Source organism: Pristiophorus japonicus, chromosome 12 (genome assembly GCF_044704955.1).
Source record: "Pristiophorus japonicus isolate sPriJap1 chromosome 12, sPriJap1.hap1, whole genome shotgun sequence".
In the NCBI taxonomy this organism is placed as follows: domain Eukaryota; kingdom Metazoa; phylum Chordata; class Chondrichthyes; family Pristiophoridae; genus Pristiophorus; species Pristiophorus japonicus.
The window spans coordinates 123,833,405-123,853,286 of record NC_091988.1 but is presented as its reverse complement, the minus strand read 5'-3'; the positions used below and the strand labels follow the sequence as shown (position 1 = coordinate 123,853,286).

At 48.4% G+C, this 19,882-nt stretch overlaps 1 protein-coding gene across 1 annotated transcript in view; it reads right to left on the bottom strand.

The window, feature by feature from the left end:
* LOC139277448 (myosin light chain kinase family member 4-like) overlaps positions 1-19,882 on the bottom strand; it is a 176,667-nt gene that overhangs the window by 27,536 nt on the left and 129,249 nt on the right. The window contains exon 7 of the mRNA XM_070895919.1: positions 3,433-3,503. Coding sequence (XP_070752020.1) covers positions 3,433-3,503 — 71 coding nt within the window. The remainder of the gene's footprint in view (positions 1-3,432; positions 3,504-19,882) is intronic.

Genomic DNA, 19,882 nt, shown 5'->3' with positions numbered 1-19,882 from the left:
GTGGGAGCAGACACTGGTGGTGGCAGACACTGGTGGGAGCAGTCACTGGTGGGAGCAGACACTGGTGGGAGCAGACACTGGTGGGAGCAGACACTGGTGGGAGCAGACACTGGTGGGAGCAGACACTGGTGGGAGCAGACACTGGTGGGAGCAGACACTGGTGGGAGCAGACACTGGTGGGAGCAGACACTGGTGGTGGCAGACACTGGTGGGAGCAGTCACTGGTGGGAGCAGACACTGGTGGGAGCAGACACTGGTGGGAGCAGACACTGGTGGGAGCAGACACTGGTGGTAGCAGTCACTGGTGGTGGCAGACACTGGTGGGAGCTGACACTGGTGGTGGCAGACACTGGTGGTGGCAGACACTGGTGGTGGCAGACACTGGTGGGAGCAGACACTGGTGGGGGCAGACACTGGTGGGAGCAGACACTGGTGGTGGCAGACACTGGTGGGAGCAGACACTGGTGGGAGCAGACACTGGTGGGAGCAGACACTGGTGGTGGCAGACACTGGTGGTGGCAGACACTGGTGGTGGCAGACACTGGTGGTGGCAGACACTGGTGGTGGCAGACACTGGTGGGGGCAGACTCTGGTGGGAGCAGACACTGGTGGTGGCAGACACTGGTGGGAGCAGACACTGGTGGGAGCAGACACTGGTGGGACCAGCGGGGGCAGACACTGGTGGGACCAGCGGGAGCAGACACTGGTGGGACCAGCGGGAGCAGACACTGGTGGTGGCAGACACTGGTGGGAGCAGACACTGGTGGGACCAGCGGGAGCAGACACTGGTGGTGGCAGACACTGGTGGGAGCAGACACTGGTGGTGGCAGACACTGGTGGGAGCAGACACTGGTGGGAGCAGACATTGGTGGTGGCAGACACTGGTGGGAGCAGACACTGGTGGGAGCAGACACTGGTGGGAGCAGACACTGGTGGGAGCAGACACTGGTGGGAGCAGACACTGGTGGTGGCAGACACTGGTGGGAGCACACACTGGTGGGAGCAGACACTGGTGGGAGCAGACACTGGTGGGAGCAGACACTGGTGGGAGCAGACACTGGTGGGAGCAGACACTGGTGGGAGCAGACACTGGTGGGAGCAGACACTGGTGGGAGCAGACACTGGTGGGAGCAGACACTGGTGGGAGCAGACACTGGTGGGAGCAGACACTGGTGGTAGCAGTCACTGGTGGTAGCAGTCACTGGTGGTGGCAGACACTGGTGGTGGCAGACACTGGTGGGAGCAGACACTGGTGGTAGCAGTCACTGGTGGGAGCAGACACTGGTGGGAGCAGACACTGGTGGGAGCAGACACTGGTGGGAGCAGACATTGGTGGTAGCAGTCACTGGTGGGAGCAGACACTGGTGGGAGCAGACACTGATGGGAGCAGACACTGGTGGGAGCAGACACTGGTGGGAGCAGACACTGGTGGGAGCAGACACTGGTGGGAGCAGACACTGGTGGGAGCAGACACTGGTGGGAGCAGACATTGGTGGGAGCAGACATTGGTGGTAGCAGACACTGGTTGGAGCAGACATTGGTGGGAGCAGACACTGGTGGTAGCAGTCACTGGTGGTAGCAGTCACTGGTGGTGGCAGACACTGGTGGTGGCAGACACTGGTGGGAGCAGACACTGGTGGTAGCAGTCACTGGTGGGAGCAGACACTGGTGGGAGCAGACACTGGTGGGAGCAGACACTGGTGGGAGCAGACATTGGTGGTAGCAGTCACTGGTGGGAGCAGACACTGGTGGGAGCAGACACTGATGGGAGCAGACACTGGTGGGAGCAGACACTGGTGGGAGCAGACACTGGTGGGAGCAGACATTGGTGGTAGCAGACACTGGTTGGAGCAGACATTGGTGGGAGCAGACACTGGTGGTAGCAGTCACTGGTGGGAGCAGTCACTGGTGGGAGCAGACACTGGTGGCAGACACTGGTGGGAGCAGACACTGGTGGGAGCAGACATTGGTGGGAGCAGACACTGGTTGGAGCAGACATTGGTGGTAGCAGTCACTGGTGGGAGCAGACACTGGTGGCAGACACTGGTGGTGGCAGTCACTGGTAATGGCAGACACTGGTGGTGGCAGACACTGGTGGTGGCAGTCACTGGTGGTGGCAGTCACTGGTGGGAGCAGTCACTGGTCATGGCAGACACTGGTTGTGGCAGTCATTGCCAAAACCTCACACACAGCCAGCCGCACTGAGCTGCAGAAAAACACACCAGCAACTTGTAGGATCCCATGCGCAGTGCCGGGGGAATGGTGTGTTTTTGGTGCTGTTGGTTTTGAGAGGAATGACGGTCCCAGGAGTCTGCAATAACACCACGCTCCCAGCCACCACCAGCCGGTGCTGCCGGTCTGTAACACCCACTGGGGCCCTGCTGGGAAAACAATGCAAAGGGTAGGGCAGGTAATACTGCAGAGAATGCCGGGTGTTGGTGGGGCGGGGGAACAACGGGGTATCGGACAGACAGAGGCAGCGAGAGAGAGAGTCACACAGTGTGTACACCCCACACACAGAATCACTCAGTGTGTACACCCCACACACAGCATGTACACCCCACACACAGTGTCACACAGTGTGTACACCCCACACACACAATCACTCAGTGTGTACACCCCACACACAGCATGTACACCCCACACACAGTGTCACACAGTGTGTACACCCCACACACAGAATCACTCAGTGTGTACACCCCACACACAGCATGTACATCCCACACACAGTGTCACACAGCGTGTACACCCCACACACACAATCACTCAGTGTGTACACCCCACACACAGCGTGTACACCCCACACACAGAATCACTCAGTGTGTACACCCCACACACAGCATGTACACCCCACACACAGTGTCACACAGCGTGTACACCCCACACACAGAATCACTCAGTGTGGACACCCCACACATAGCGTGTACACCCCACACACAGCGTCACAGCGTGTACACCCCACACACAGAATCACTCAGTGTGTACACCCCACACACAGCGTGTACACCCCACACACAGTGTCACACAGCGTGTACACCCCACACACAGAATCACTCAGTGTGTGCACCCCACACACAGCGTGTACACCCCACACACAGTGTCACACAGTATGTACACCCCACACACAGTGTATACACGGCACACAGTGTCACACAGTGTGTACATTCCACACACAGTATCACACAATATGTACACCCACACACAGTATCACACAGTGTGTACACACACACACACAATGTGTACACACCACACACAGTATCACAGTGTGTATACCCACACACAGTGTCACACAGTGTTTACACCCCAAACACAGTATCACAGTGTGTACACCCCACACACAGTATCACAGTGTGTACACCCCACACACAGTGTGTACACGGCACACACGGTGTGTATACCCCACACACAGTGTCACACACACTCGGTGTTTACCTCCGGGCAAGTCCGAAGTCGATGATCTTCACCTGATTTCCGTGTCGTTCCACGCATAAGATATTTTCTGGCTGCAGAGAACAAAGTCAGTTTGAATTAATGTGCCAGCACCTCATCTGGTATATCAGTGAGTTACAGTGAGGGGTGTGGGGTATATCAGTGTTACAGTGAGGGATGTGGGGTATATCAGTGTGTTACAGTGAGGGATGTGGGGTATATCAGTGTCATAGTGAGGGATGTGGGTTATATCAGTGTGTCACAGTGAGGGATGTGGGGTATATCAATGATACAGTGAGGGGTGTGAGTTATATCAGTGTGTTACAGTGAGGGGTGTGGGGTATATCAGAGTGTTACAGTGAGGGGTGTGGGGTATATAAGTGAGATACAGTGAGGGGTGTGGGGTATATCAGTGAGTTACAGTGAGGGGTGTGGGGTATATCAGTGTTACAGTAAGGGTGTGGGTTATATCAGTGTTACAGTGAGGGATGTGGGGTATATCAGTGTGTTACAGTGAGGGATGTAGGGTATATCAGAGTGTTACAGTGAGGGGTGCAGGGTATATCAGTGTTACAGTGAGGGGTGTGGGTTATATCAGAGTGTTACAGTGAGGGGTGCAGGGTATATCAGTGTTACAGTGAGGGGTGTGGGTTATATCAGTGTGTTACAGTGAGGGATGTGGGGTATATCAGTGTTACAGTGAGTGGTGTGGGGTATATCAGAATGTTACAGTGAGGGGTGTGGGATATATCCGTGTGTTACAGTGAAGGATGTGGGGTATATCAGTGTTACAGTGAGGGATGTGGGGTATATCAGTGTTACAGTGAGGTGTCGGGGTATATCAGTTTTACAGTGAGAGGTGTGGGGTATATCAGTGTGTTACAGTGAGGGATGTGGGGTATATCCGAGTGTTACAGTGAGGAATGTGTGGTATATCAGTGTTAAAGTGAGGGGTGTGGGTTATATCAGTGTGACAATAAGGGGTGTGGGGTATATCAGTGTTACAGTGACGGGTGTGGTATATATCAGTGTTACAGTGAGGGGTGTGGGATATATAGAACATTACATGGAGGGGTGTGGGGTATATCAGAGTGTTACAGTGAGGGGTGTGGGGTATATCACTGTGTTACCGTGAGGGGTGTGGGGTATATCAGTGTTACAGTGAGGGGTGTGGTGTATATCAGTGTGTTACAATGAGGGGTGTGGTGGATATCACTGTGTTACAGTGAGGGGTGTGGGGTATATTAGTCTTACATTGAGAGGTGTGGAGTATATCGGTGTTACAGTGAGGGGTGTGGGGTATATCAGTGTTACAATGAGTGTGTGGGGTATATCAGAGTGTTACAGTGAGGGGTGTGGGGTATATCACTGTGTTACAGAGAGGGGTGTGTTGGATATCAGTGTTTTACAGTGAGGGGTGTGGTTTATATCAGTGTTACAGTGAGGGGTGTGAGGTATATCAGAGTGTTACAGTGAGGGGTTTGAGGGATATCACTGTTACAGTGAGGAATGTGGTGTATATCAGTGTGTTGCAGTGAGGGGTGTGTGGTATATCAGTGTTACAGTGAGGGGTGTGGGTTATATCAGTGTGACAATAAGGGTTGTGGGGTATATCAGTGTTATAGTGAGGGGTGTGGGATATATCAATATTACATGGAGGGGTGTGGGGTATATCTGTGTGTTACAGTGAGGGGTGTGGGATATATCAATATTACATGGAGGGGTGTGGGGTATATCTGTGTGTTACAGTGAGGGGTGTTGTCTATATCACTGTGTTACAATGAGGGGTGTGGTGGATATCACTGTGTTACAGTGAGGGGTGTGGAGTATATCAGTGTTACAGTGAGGGGTGTGGGGTATATCAGTGTTACAATGAGTGTGTGGGGTATATCAGAGTGTTACAGTGAGGGGTGTGGGGTATATCAGTGTTACAGTGAGGAGTGTGGGGTATATCAGAGTGTTACAGAGAGGAGTGTGTTGTATATCAGTGTTTTACAGTGAGGGGTGTGGTGTATATCGGTGTTACAGTGAGGGGTGTGGGGTATATCAGAGAGTTTCAGTGAGGGGTGTGAGGTATATCACTGTGTTACAGTGAGGGGTGCGGTGTATATCAGTGTGTTGCAGTAAGGGGTGTGTGGTATGTCAGTGTTACAGTGAGGGGTGTGGTGTATATCAGTGTTACAGTGAGGGGTGTGGTGTATATCAGTGTTACAGTGAGGGGTGTGGTGTATATCAGTGTTACAGTGAGGGGTGTGGGGTATATCAGAGTGTTACATTGAGGGGTGTGTGGTATATCAGTGATACAGTGAGGGGTGTGGGTTATATCAGTATGACAATAAGGGGTGTGGGGTATATCAGTGTTACAGTGAGGGGTGTGGGATATATCAGTGTGTTACAGTGAGGGATGTGTGGTATATCAGTGTTACAGTGCGGGATGTGGGGTATATCAGTGTTACAGTGAGGTGTCGGGGTATATCAGTGTTACAGTGAGGTGTCGGGGTATATCAGTGTGACAGTGAGGGGTGCGGGGTATATCAGTGTGTTACAGTGAGGGATGTGGGGTATATCAGAGTTGTTACAGTGAGGGGTGCAGGGTATATCAGTGTTACAGTGAGGGGTGTGCGTTATATCAGTGTGTTATAGTGAGGGGTGTGGGGTATATCAGTGTGTTACAGTGAGGGGTATGGGCATATCAGTGTTACAGTGAGGGGTATGGGGTATATCAGAGCATTACAGTGAGGGGTGTTGGGTATATCAGTGTGTTACAGTGAGGTGTCTGTGGTATATCAGTGTGTTACAGTGAGGGGCGTGAGGTATATCAGTGTTACAGTGAGGGGTGTGGTGTTTATCAGTGCTACAGTGAGGGGTGTGGTGTATATCAGTGTTACAGTGAGGGGTGTGGGGTATATCAGTGTTACAGTGAGGGGTGTGGTTTATATGTGTGACAATAAGGGGTGTGGGGTATATCAGTGTTACAGTGAGGGGTGTGGTGTATATCAGTGTTTTGCAGTGAGGGGTGTGGAGTCTATCAGTGTGTTACAGTGAGGGGTGTGGGGTATATCGGAGTGTTGCAGCGAGGGGTGTGGGGTATATCAGAGTGTTACAGTGAGGGGTGTGGGGTATATCAGTGTGACAGTGAGGTGTCGTCGTATATCAGTGTTACAGTGAGGGGTGTTGGGTATATCAGTGTGTTACAGTGAGGTGTCGGGGTATATCAGTGTTACAGTGAGGTGTCAGGGTTTATCAGTGTTACAGTGAGGGGTGTGGGGTATATCATTGTTACAATGAGTGTGTGGGGTATATCAGAGTGTTACAGTGAAGGGTGTGGGGTATATCACTGTGTTACAGAGAGGCGTGTGTTGTATATCACTGTGTTACAGTGAGGGGTGTGGTGTATATCAGTGTGTTGCAGTGATGGGTGTGGGTTATATCAGTGTGATACATTGAGGGGTGTGTGGTATATCAGTGTTACAGTGAGGGGTGTGGGTTATATCAGTGGGACAATAAGGGGTGTGGGTTATATCAGTGTTACAGTGAGGGGTGCAGGGTATATCAGTGTTACAGTGAGGGGTGTGGGGTATATCAGTGTGTTACAGTGAGGCATGTGGGCTATATCAGAGTGTTACAGTGAGGTGTCTGTGGTATATCAGTGTGTTAAAGTGAGTGGCGTGAGGTATATCAGTGTTACAGTGAGGGGTGTGGTGTATATCAGTGCTACTGTGAGTGGTGTGGGGTATATCAGTGTTTTACAGTGAGGGATGTGGGGTATATCAGAGTGTTACAGTGAGGTGTCTGTGGTATATCAGTGTGTTACAGTGAGGGGTGTGAGGTATATCAGTGTTACAGTGAGGGGTGTGGTGTATATCAGTGTTACAGTGAGGGGTGTGGGGTATATCAGAGTGTTACATTGAGGAGTGTGTGGTATATCAGTGTTACAGTGAGGGGTGTGGGTTATATCAGTGTAACAATAAGGTGCGTAGGGTATATCAGTGTTACAGTGACGGGTGTGGTATATATCAGTGTTACAGTGAGGGGTGTTGGGTATATCAATGTTACAGTGAGGGGTGTGGGGTATATCAGAGTGTTACAGTGAGGGTTGTGAGGTGTATCACTGTGTTAGTGAGGGATGTGGTGTATATCAGTGTGTTACAGTGAGGGGTGTGGGGTATATCAGTGTTACAGTGAGAGGTGTGGTGTATATCAATGTTACAGTGAAAGGTGTGGTGTATATCTGTGTGTTACAGTGAGGGGTGTGGTGTATATCACTGTGTTACTGTGAGGGGTGGGGGGTATATCAGTGTTACATTGAGAGGTGTGGAGTATATCAGTGTTACAGTGAGGGGTGTGGTGTATATCAGTGTGTTACAGTGAGGGGTGTGGTGGATATCGCTGTGTTACAGTGAGGGGTGTGGTGGATATCAGTGTTACATTGAGAGGTGTGGAGTATATCAGTGTTACAGTGAGGGGTGTGGGGTATATCAGTGTTGCAATGAGTGTGTGGGGTATATCAGTGTTACATTGAGGGGTGTGGGGTATATCAGTGTTACAATGAGTGTGTGGGGTATATCAGAGTGTTACAGTGAGGGGTGTGGGGTATATCACTGTGTTACAGAGGGGTGTGTTGTATATCAGTGTTTTACAGTGAGGGGTGTGGTGTGTATCAGTGTTACAGTGAGGGGTGTGGGGTATATCAGAGTGTTACAGTGAGGGGTGTGAGGTATATCACTGTGTTACAGTGAGGGGTGTGGTGTATATCAGTGTGTTACAGTGAGGGGTGTGGTGTATATCAGTGTGTTGCAGTGAGGAGTGTGTGGTATGTCAGTGTTACAGTGAGGGGTGTGGGGTATATCAGTGTTACAGTGAGGAGTGTGGGGTATATCAGAGTGTTACATTGAGGGGTGTGTAGTATATTAGAGTTACAGTGAGGGGTGTGGGTTATATCAGTGTGACAATAAGGGGTGTGGGGTATATCAGTGTTACAGTGAGGGATGTGGGGTATATCAGTGTTACAGTGAGGGATGTGGGGTATATCAGTGTTACAGTGAGGTGTCGGGGTATATCAGTGTTACAGTGAGGTGTCGGAGTATATCAGTGTGACAGTGAGGGGTGCGGGGTATAACAGTGTTACAGTGAGGGGTGTGGGTATATCAGTGTGTTACAGTGAGGGATGTGGGGTATATCAGTGTGTTACAGTAAGGGGTGTGGGGTATATCAGTGTTACAGTGAGAGCTGTGGTGTATATCAGTGTTACAGTGAGAGGTGTGGTGTGTATCTGTGTGTTACAGTGAGGGGTGTGGTGTATATCACTGTGTCACCGTAAGGGGTGTGGGGTATATCAGTGCTCCAGTGAAGGGTGTTGTATATATCAGTGTGTTACAGTGAGGGGTGTTGGCTCTCTCAGTGTAACAGTGAGGGGTGTGGTGTATTTCAGTGTGTTAGAGTGAGGGGTGTGGGGTATATCAGTGTTGCAGTGAGTGGTGTTGGGTATATCAGAGTGTTACAGTGAGGGGTGTGGTGTATATCAGCGTTACAGTGAGTGGTGCGGGGTATATCAGTGTTACAGTGAGGGTGTGAATTATATCAGTTTGTTACAGTGAGGGATGTGGGGTATATCAGAGTGTTACAGTGAGGGGTGTGTGGTATATCAGTGTTAAAGTGAGGGGTGTGAGTTATATCAGTGTGACAATAAGGGGTGTGGGGTATATCAGTGTTACAGTGACGGGTGTGGGATATATAGAATATTACATGGAGGGGTGTGGGGTATATCAGAGTGTTACAGTGAGGGGTGTTGGGTATATCAGTGTGTTAAAGTGAGGGGTGTGGGGTATATCAGTGTTACAATGAGGGGTGTGGGGTATATCACTGTGTTACTGTGAGGGGTGTGGGGTATATCAGTGTGTTACAGTGAGGGGTGTGGTGGATATCACTGTGTTACAGTGAGGGGTGTGGGGTATATCAGTGTTACATTGAGAGGTGTGGAGTATATCAGTGTTACAGTGAGGGGTGTGGGGTATATCAGTGTTACAATGTGTGTGTGTGGTATATCAGAGTGTTACAGTGAGGGGTGTTCGGTATATCACTGTGTTACAGAGAGGGGTGTGTTGTATATCAGTGTTTTACAGTGAGTCGTGTAGTGTATATCAGTGTTACAGTGAGGGGTGTGGGGTATATCAGAGTGTTACAGTGAGGGGTTTGAGCTATATCACTGTTACAGTGAGGGGTGTGGGTTATATCAGTGTGACAATAAGGGGTGTGGAGTATATCAGTGTTACAGTGAGGGGTGTGGGGTATATCAGTGTTACAGTGAGGGATGTGGGGTATATCAGTGTTACAGTGAGGTGTCGGGGTATATCAGTGTTACAGTCAGGTGTCGCGGTATATCAGTGTGACAGTGAGGGGTGCGGGATATATCAGTGTTACAGTGAGGGGTGTGCGTTATATCAGTGTGTTACAGTGAGGGGTGTGGGGTTTATCAGTGTGTTACAGTGAGGGGCGTGAGGTATATCAGTGTTACAGTGAGGGGTGTGGTGTATATCAGTCTTACAGTGAGGGGTGTGGGGTATATCAGAGTGTTACATTGAGGGGTGTGTGGTATATCAGTGTTATAGTGAGAGCTGTGCTGTATATCAGTGTTACAGTGAGAGGTGTGGTGTATATCAGTGTTACAGTGAGGTGTGTGGGTTATATCAGTGTGTTACAGTGAGGGGTGTGGGGTATATCTGAGTGTAACATTGAGGGGTGTGTGGTATATCAGTGTTACAGTGAGGGGTGTGGGTTATATCAGTGTGACAATAACGGGTGTGTGGTATATCAGTGTTACAGTGACGGGTGTTGAGTATATCAGTGTAACAATGAGGGTTGTGGGGTGTATCAGTGTTGCAGTGAGTGGTGTCGGGTATATCAGAGTGTTACAGTGAGGGGTGTGGGGTATATCAGTGTTACAGTGAGGGGTGTGGTTTATATGTGTGACAATAAGGGGTGTGGGGTATATCAGTGTTACAGTGACGGGTGTGGTATATATCAATGTTACAGTGAGGGGTGTGGTGTATATCAGTGTTTTGCAGTGAGGGGTGTGGGGTCTATCAGTGTGTTACAGTGAGGGGTGTGGGGTATATCGGAGTGTTATAGCGAGGGGTGTGGGGTATATCAGAGTGTTACAGTGAGGGGTGTAGGGTATATCAGAGTGTTACAGTGAGGGGTGTGGGGTATATCAGTGTGACAGTGAGGTGTCGTCGTATATCAGTGTTACAGTGAGGGGTGTTGGGTATATCAGTGTGTTACAGTGAGGGGTGTGGGGTATATCAGTGTTACAGTGAGGTGTCGGGGTATATCAGTGTTACAGTGAGGTGTCAGGGTTTATCAGTGTTACAGTGAGGGGTGCGGGGTATATCAGAGTGTTACAGTGAGGGGTGTGGGATATATCAGTGTGTTACAGTGAGGGGTGTGGGGTATATCAGCGTTACAGTGAGGTGTCGGGGTATAAATGTGTTACAGTGAGGTGTCAGGGTTTATCAGTGTTACAGTGAGGGGTGTGGGGTATATCATTGTTACAATGAGTGTGTGGGGTATATCAGAGTGTTACAGTGAGGGGTGTGGGGTATATCACTGTGTTACAGAGAGGGGTGTGTTGTATATCACTGTGTTACAGTGAGGGGTGTGGTGTATATCAGTGTGTTGCAGTGAGGGGTGTGGGTTATATCAGTGTGATACATTGAGGGGTATGTGGTATATCAGTGTTACAGTGAGGGGTGTGGGTTATATCAGTGGGACAATAAGGGGTGTGGGTTATATCAGTGTTACAGTGAGGGGTGCAGGGTATATCAGTGTTACAGTGAGGGGTGTGGGGTATATCAGTGTGTTACAGTGAGGCATGTGGGCTATATCAGAGTGTTACAGTGAGGTGTCTGTGGTATATCAGTGTGTTAAAGTGAGTGGCGTGAGGTATATCAGTGTTACAGTGAGGGGTGTGGTGTATATCAGTGCTACAGTGAGTGGTGTGGGGTATATCAGTGTTTTACAGTGAGGGATGTGGGGTATATCAGAGTGTTACAGTGAGGTGTCTGTGGTATATCAGTGTGTTACAGTGAGGGGTGTGAGGTATATCAGTGTTACAGTGAGGGGTGTGTGGTATATCAGTGTTACAGTGAGGGGTGTGGGTTATATCAGTGTGACAATAAGGGGTGTGGGTTATATCAGTGTTACAGTGAGGGGTGCAGGGTATATCAGTGTTACAGTGAGGGGTGTGGGGTATATCAGTGTGTTACAGTGAGGCATGTGGGCTATATCAGAGTGTTACAGTGAGGTGTCTGTGGTATATCAGTGTGTTAAAGTGAGTGGCGTGAGGTATATCAGTGTTACAGTGAGGGGTGTGGTGTATATCAGTGCTACAGTGAGTGGTGTGGGGTATATCAGTGTTTTACAGTGAGGGATGTGGGGTATATCAGAGTGTTACAGTGAGGTGTCTGTGGTATATCAGTGTGTTACAGTGAGGGGTGTGAGGTATATCAGTGTTACAGTGAGGGGTGTGGTGTATATCAGTGTTACAGTGAGGGGTGTGGGGTATATCAGAGTGTTACATTGAGGAGTGTGTGGTATATCAGTGTTACAGTGAGGGGTGTGGGTTATATCAATGTAACAATAAGGTGCGTAGGGTATATCAGTGTTACAGTGACGGGTGTGGTATATATCAGTGTTACAGTGAGGGGTGTTGGGTATATCAATGTTACAGTGAGGGGTGTGGGGTATATCAGAGTGTTACAGTGAGGGTTGTGAGGTGTATCACTGTGTTAGTGAGGGATGTGGTGTATATCAGTGTGTTACAGTGAGGGGTGTGGGGTATATCAGTGTTACAGTGAGAGGTGTGGTGTATATCAATGTTACAGTGAAAGGTGTGGTGTATATCTGTGTGTTACAGTGAGGGGTGTGGTGTATATCACTGTGTTACTGTGAGGGATGGGGGGTATATCAGTGTTACATTGAGAGGTGTGGAGTATATCAGTGTTACAGTGAGGGGTGTGGTGTATATCAGTGTGTTACAGTGAGGGGTGTGGTGGATATCACTGTGTTACAGTGAGGGGTGTGGTGGATATCAGTGTTACATTGAGAGGTGTGGAGTATATCAGTGTTACAGTGAGGGGTGTGGGGTATATCAGTGTTGCAATGAGTGTGTGGGGTATATCAGTGTTACATTGAGGGGTGTGGGGTATATCAGTGTTACAATGAGTGTGTGGGGTATATCAGAGTGTTACAGTGAGGGGTGTGGGGTATATCACTGTGTTACAGAGGGGTGTGTTGTATATCAGTGTTTTACAGTGAGGGGTGTGGTGTGTATCAGTGTTACAGTGAGGGGTGTGGGGTATATCAGAGTGTTACAGTGAGGGGTGTGAGGTATATCACTGTGTTACAGTGAGGGGTGTGGTGTATATCAGTGTGTTGCAGTGAGGGGTGTGTGGTATGTCAGTTTTACAGTGAGGGGTGTGGGGTATATCAGTGTTACAGTGAGGAGTGTGGGGTATATCAGAGTGTTACATTGAGGGGTGTGTGGTATATTAGAGTTACAGTGAGGGGTGTGGGTTATATCAGTGTGACAATAAGGGGTGTGGGGTATATCAGTGTTACAGTGAGGGATGTGGGGTATATCAGTGTTACAGTGAGGGATGTGGGGTATATCAGTGTTACAGTGAGGTGTCGGGGTATATCAGTGTTACAGTGAGGTGTCGGAGTATATCAGTGTGACAGTGAGGGGTGCGGGGTATATCAGTGTTACAGTGAGGGGTGTGGGTATATCAGTGTGTTACAGTGAGAGGTGTGGTGTGTATCTGTGTGTTACAGTGAGGGGTGTGGTGTATATCACTGTGTCACCGTAAGGGGTGTGGGGTATATCAGTGCTCCAGTGAAGGGTGTTGTATATATCAGTGTGTTACAGTGAGGGGTGTTGGCTCTCTCAGTGTAACAGTGAGCGGTGTGGTGTATTTCAGTGTGTTAGAGTGAGGGGTGTGGGGTATATCAGTGTTGCAGTGAGTGGTGTTGGGTATATCAGAGTGTTACAGTGAGGGGTGTGGTGTATATCAGCGTTACAGTGAGTGGTGCGGGGTATATCAGTGTTACAGTGAGGGTGTGAATTATATCAGTTTGTTACAGTGAGGGATGTGGGGTATATCAGAGTGTTACAGTGAGGGGTGTGTGGTATATCAGTGTTAAAGTGAGGGGTGTGAGTTATATCAGTGTGACAATAAGGGGTGTGGGGTATATCAGTGTTACAGTGACGGGTGTGGTATATATCAGTGTTACAGTGAGGGGTGTGGGATATATAGAATATTACATGGAGGGGTGTGGGGTATATCAGAGTGTTACAGTGAGGGGTGTTGGGTATATCAGTGTGTTAAAGTGAGGGGTGTGGGGTATATCAGTGTTACAATGAGGGGTGTGGGGTATATCACTGTGTTACTGTGAGGGGTGTGGGGTATATCAGTGTGTTACAGTGAGGGGTGTGGTGGATATCACTGTGTTACAGTGAGGGGTGTGGGGTATATCAGTGTTACATTGAGAGGTGTGGAGTATATCAGTGTTACAGTGAGGGGTGTGGGGTATATCAGTGTTACAATGTGTGTGTGTGGTATATCAGAGTGTTACAGTGAGGGGTGTGGGGTATATCACTGTGTTACAGAGAGGGGTGTGTTGTATATCAGTGTTTTACAGTGAGTCGTGTAGTGTATATCAGTGTTACAGTGAGGGGTGTGGGGTATATCAGAGTGTTACAGTGAGGGGTTTGAGATATATCACTGTTACAGTGAGGGGTGTGGGTTATATCAGTGTGACAATAAGGGGTGTGGAGTATATCAGTGTTACAGTGAGGGGTGTGGGGTATATCAGTGTTACAGTGAGGGATGTGGGGTATATCAGTGTGACAGTGAGGGGTGCGGGATATATCAGTGTTACAGTGAGGGGTGTGCGTTATATCAGTGTGTTACAGTGAGGGGTGTGGGCTTTATCAGTGTGTTACAGTGAGGGGCGTGAGGTATATCAGTGTTACAGTGAGGGGTGTGGTGTATATTAGTCTTACAGTGAGGGGTGTGGGGTATATCAGAGTGTTACATTGAGGGGTGTGTGGTATATCAGTGTTATAGTGAGAGCTGTGCTGTATATCAGTGTTACAGTGAGAGGTGTGGTGTATATCAGTGTTACAGTGAGGGGTGTGGGTTATATCAGTGTGACAATAACGGGTGTGTGGTATATCAGTGTTACAGTGACGGGTGTTGAGTATATCAGTGTAACAATGAGGGTTGTGGGGTGTATCAGTGTTACAGTGAGGAGTGTGGGATATATCAGTGTGTTACAGTGAGGGATGTGGGGTATATCAGTGTTACAGTGAGGGATGTGGGGTATATCAGTGTGACAATAAGGGGTGTGGGGTATATCTGTGTTACAGTGAGTGGTGTGGGGTATATCAGAGTGTTACAGTGAGGGGTGTGGGATATATCAGTGTGTTACAGTGAGGGATGTGGGGTATATCAGTGTTACAGTGAGGGATGTGGGATATATCAGTGTGTTACAGTGAGGGATGTGGGGTATATCAGTGTTGCAGTGAGGGATGTGGGGTATATCAGTGTTACAGTGAGGTGTTGGGGTATATCAGTGTTACAGTCAGGTGTCGGGGTATATCAGTGTGACAGTGAGGGGTGCTGGGTATATGTTACAGTGAGGGGTGTGCGTTATATCAGTGTGTTACAGTGAGCGGTGTGGGGTTTATCAGTGTGTTACAGTGAGCGGCGTGAGGTATATCAGTGTTACAGTGAGGGGTGTGGTGTATATCAGTGTTACATTGAGGGGTGTGTGGTATATCAGTGTTACAGTGAGGGGTGTGGGTTATATCAGTGTGACAATAAGGGGTGTAGGTATATCAGTGTTACAGTGACGTGTGTACTATATATCAATGTTACAGTGAGGGGTGTGGGGTATATCAGAGTGTTACTGTGAGGGTTGTGAGGTATATCACTGTGTTACAGTGAGGGATGTGGTGAATATCAGTGTGTTACAGTGAGGGGTGTGGGGTATATCAGTGTTACAGTGAGAGCTGTGGTGTATATCAGTGTTACAGAGAGGGGTGTGGTGTATATCAGTGTGTTACAGTGAGGGGTATGGTGGATATCACTGTGTTACAGTGAGGGGTGTGGAGGATATCATTGTTACATTGAGAGGTGTGGAGTATATCAGAGTGTTACAGTGAGGGGTGTGGGGTATATCAGTGTTACAATGAGTGTGTGGGGTCTATCAGAGTGTAACATTGAGGGGTGTGTGGTATATCATTGTTACAGTGAGGGGTGTGGGTTATATCAGTGTGACAATAAGGGGTGTGGGGCATATCAGTGTTACAGTGAGTGGAGTGGGGTATATCAGAGTGTTACAGTGAGGGGTGTGGGATATATCAGTGTGTTACAGTGAGTGATGTGGTGCATATCAGAGTGTTACAGAGAGGGGTGCAGGGTATATCAGTGTGACAATAAAGGGTGTGTGGTATATCAGTGTTACAGTGACGGGTGTGGTATATATCAGTGTTACATTGAGGGGTGTGGGGTATATCAGAATGTTACATTGAGGGGTGTGTGGTATATCAGTTTTACAGTGATGGGTGTGGGTTATATCAGTGTGACAATAAGGGTTGTGGGGTATATCAGTGTTACAGTGACGGGTGTGGTATATATCAGTGTTACAGTGAGGGGTGTGGGGTATATCAGTGTTAAAGTGAGGGGTGTGGAGTATATCAGTGTTACAGTGAGGGGTGTGGGTTATATCAGTGTGTTACAGTGAGGGGTGTGGGGTATATCAGAGTGTTACATTGAGAGGTGTGTGGTATATTAGTGTTACAGTGAGGGGTGTGGGTTTTCTCAGTGTGACAATAAGTGGTGTGGGGCATATCAGTGTTAAAGTGAGTGGTGTGGGGTATATCAGAGTGTTACAGTGAGGAGTGCAGGGTATATCAGTGTTACAGTGAGTGGAGTGGGGTATATCAGAGTGTTACAGTGAGGGGTGTGGAATATATCATTGTGTTACAGTGAGGGATGTGGGGTATATCAGTGTTACACTGAGGGGTGTGGGATATATCAGTGTGTTACAGTGAGGGATGTGGGGTATATCAGTGTTACAGTGAGGGATGTGGGGTATATCAGTGTTACAGTGAGGTGTCGGGGTATATCAGTGTGACAGTGAGGGGTGCGGGGTATATCAGTGTTACAGTGAGGGGTGTGGGTATATCAGTGTGTTACAGTGAGGGATGTGGGGCATATCAGAGCGTTACAGTGAGGGGTGTTGGGTATATCAGTGTGTTACAGTGAGGTGTCTGTGGTATATCAGTGTGTTACAGTGAGGGATGTGGTGTATATCAGTGTGACAGTGAGGGGCGTGAGGTATATCAGTGTTACAGTGAGGGGTGTGGTGTATATCAGTGTTACAGTGAGGGGTGTGGGGTATATCAGAGTGTTACATTGAGGGGTGTGTGGTATATCAGTTTTACAGTGAGGGTTGTGGGTTATATCAGTGTGACAATAAGGGTTGTGGGGTATATCAGTGTTACAGTGACGGGTGTGGTATATATCAGTGTTACAGTGAAGGGTGTTGGGTATATCAGTGTGTTAAAGTGAGGGGTGTGGGTTATATCAATGTTACAGTGAGGGGTGTGGGATATATCAATGTTACAGTGAGAGGTGTGGGGTATACCAGAGTGTTACAGTGAGGGGTGTGAGGTATATCACTGTGTTACAGTGAGGAGTGTGGGGTATATCAGTGTGTTACAGTGACGGGTGTGGTATATATCAGTGTTACAGTGAGGGGTGTGGGGTATATCAGTGTTACAGTGAGGGGTGTGGGGTATATCAGAGTGTTATATTGAGGGGTGTGTGGTATATCAGTGTTACAGTGAGGGGTGTGTGTTATATCAGTGTGACAATAAGGGGTGTGGGGTATATCAGTGTTACAGTGAGAGCTGTGCTGTATATCAGTGTTACAGTGAGGGGTGTGGTGTATATCTGTGTGTTACAGTGAGGGGTGTGGTGTATATCAGTGTGTTACAGTGAGTGGTGTGGTGTATATCAGTGTGTTGCACTGAGGGGTGTGGTGTATATCAGTGTTAAAGTGAGGGATGTGGTGTATATCAGTGTAACATTGAGGGGTGTGTGGTATATCAGTGTTACAGTGAGGTGTGTGGGTTATATCAGTGTGACAATAAGGGGTGTGTGGTATATCAGTGTTACAGTGACGGGTGTGGTATATATCAGTGTTACATTGAGGGGTGTGGGGTATATCAGTATTACAGTGAGGGGTGTGGAGTATATCAGTGTAACAATGAGGGTTGTGGGGTATTTCAGTGTTACAGTGAGGGGTGTGGTGTATATCAGTGTTTTACAGTGAGGTGTGTTGGGTATATCAGTGTTACAGTGAGGGGTGTTGGCTATATCACTGTGTTACAGTGAAGGGTGTTGTATATATCAGTGTGTTACAGTGAGGGGTGTTGGCTATATCAGAGTGTTACAGTGAGGGGTGTTGGCAATATCAGTGTTACAGTGAGGGGTGTGGTGTATTTCAGTGTGTTACAGTGAGGGGTGTGGGGTATATCAGTGTTACAGTGAGGGGTGTGCAGTTATCAGAGTGTTATAGTGACGGGTGTGGAGTATATCAGTGTTACAATGAGGGTGTGGGGTATATCAGAGTGTTGCAGTGAGTGATGTGGGGTATATCAGAGTGTTACAGTGAGGGGTGTGGTGTATATCAGTGTTACAGTGAGGGGTGCGGGGTATATCAGTGTTACAGTGAGGGTGTGGGTTATATCAGTCTGTTACAGTGAGGGATGTGGAGTATATCAGAGTGTTACAGTGAGGGGTGTTGGGTATATCAGTGTGTTAAAGTGAGGGGTGTGGGTTATATCAATGTTACAGTGAGTGGTGTGGGATATATCAATGTTACAGTGAGGGGTGTGTGGTATATCAGAGTGTTACAGTGAGAGCTGTGCTGTATATCAGTGTTACAGTGAGAGGTGTGGTGTATATCTGTGTGTTACAGTGAGGGGTGTGGTGTATATCACTGTGTTACCGTGAGGGGTGTGGGGTATATCAGTGTTACAGTGAGGGGTGTGGTGTATATCAGTGTTAAAGTGAGGGATGTGGTGTATATCAGTGTTACAGTGAGGGGTGTGGGTTATATCAGTGTGTTACAGTGAGGGGTGTGGGTTATATCAGTGTGACAATAAGGGGTGTGTGGTATATCAGTGTTACAGTGACGGTGTGGTATATATCAGTGTTACATTGAGGGGTGTGGGGTATATCAGTATTACAGTGAGGGGTGTGAAGTATATCAGTGTAACAATGAGGGGTGTGGGGTATATCAGTATTACAGTGAGGGGTGTGGTGTATATCCGTGTTTTACAGTGAGGTGTGTTGGGTATATCAGTGTTACAGTGAGGGGTATTGGCTATATCACTGTGTTACAGTGAAGGGTGTTGTATATATCAGTGTGCTACAGTGAGGGGTGTTGGCTATATCAGAGTGTTACAGTGAGGGGTGTTGGCAATATCAGTGTTACAGTGAGGGGTGTGGTGTATTTCAGTGTGTTACAGTGAGGGGTGTGGGGTATATCAGTGTTACAGTGAGGGGTGTGCAGTATATCAGAGTGTTATAGTGACGGGTGTGGAGTATATCAGTGTTACAGTGAGGTGTGTGGTGTATATCAGTGTTACAGTGAGGGGTGCGGGGTATATCAGTGTTACAGTGAGGGGAGTGAGTTATATCAGTGTGACAATAAGGGGTGTGGGGTATATCAGTGTTACAGTGACGGGTGTGGTATATATCAGTGTTACAGTGAGGGGTGTGGGATATATAGAATATTACAGTGAGGGGTGTTGGGTATATCAGTGTGTTAAAGTGAGGGGTGTGGGGTATATCAGAGTGTTACAATGAGGGGTGTGGGGTATATCACTGTGTTACCGTGAGGGGTGTGGGGTATGTCAGTGTTACAGTGAGGGGTGGGGTGTATATCAGTGTGTTACAGTGAGGGGTGTGGTGGATATTACTGTGTTACAGTGAGGGGTGTGGGGTATATCAGTGTTACATTGAGAGGTGTGGAGTATATCAGTGTTACAGTGAGGGGTTTGAGCTATATCACTGTTACAGTGAGGGGTGTGGGTTATATCAGCGTGACAATAAGGGGTGTGGGGTATATCAGTGTTACAGTGAGTGGTGTGGGGTATATCAGTGTGTTACAGTGAGGGATGTGGGGTATATCAGTGTTACAGTGAGAGGTGTGGGATATATCGGTGTGTTACAGTGAGGGGTGTGGGGTATATCACTGTGTTACAGTGAGGGGAGTGGTGGATATCACTGTGTTGCAGTGAGGGGTGTGTGGTATATCAGTATTAAATTGAGAGGTGTGGAGTACATCAGTGTTACAGTGAGGGGTGGGGTGTATA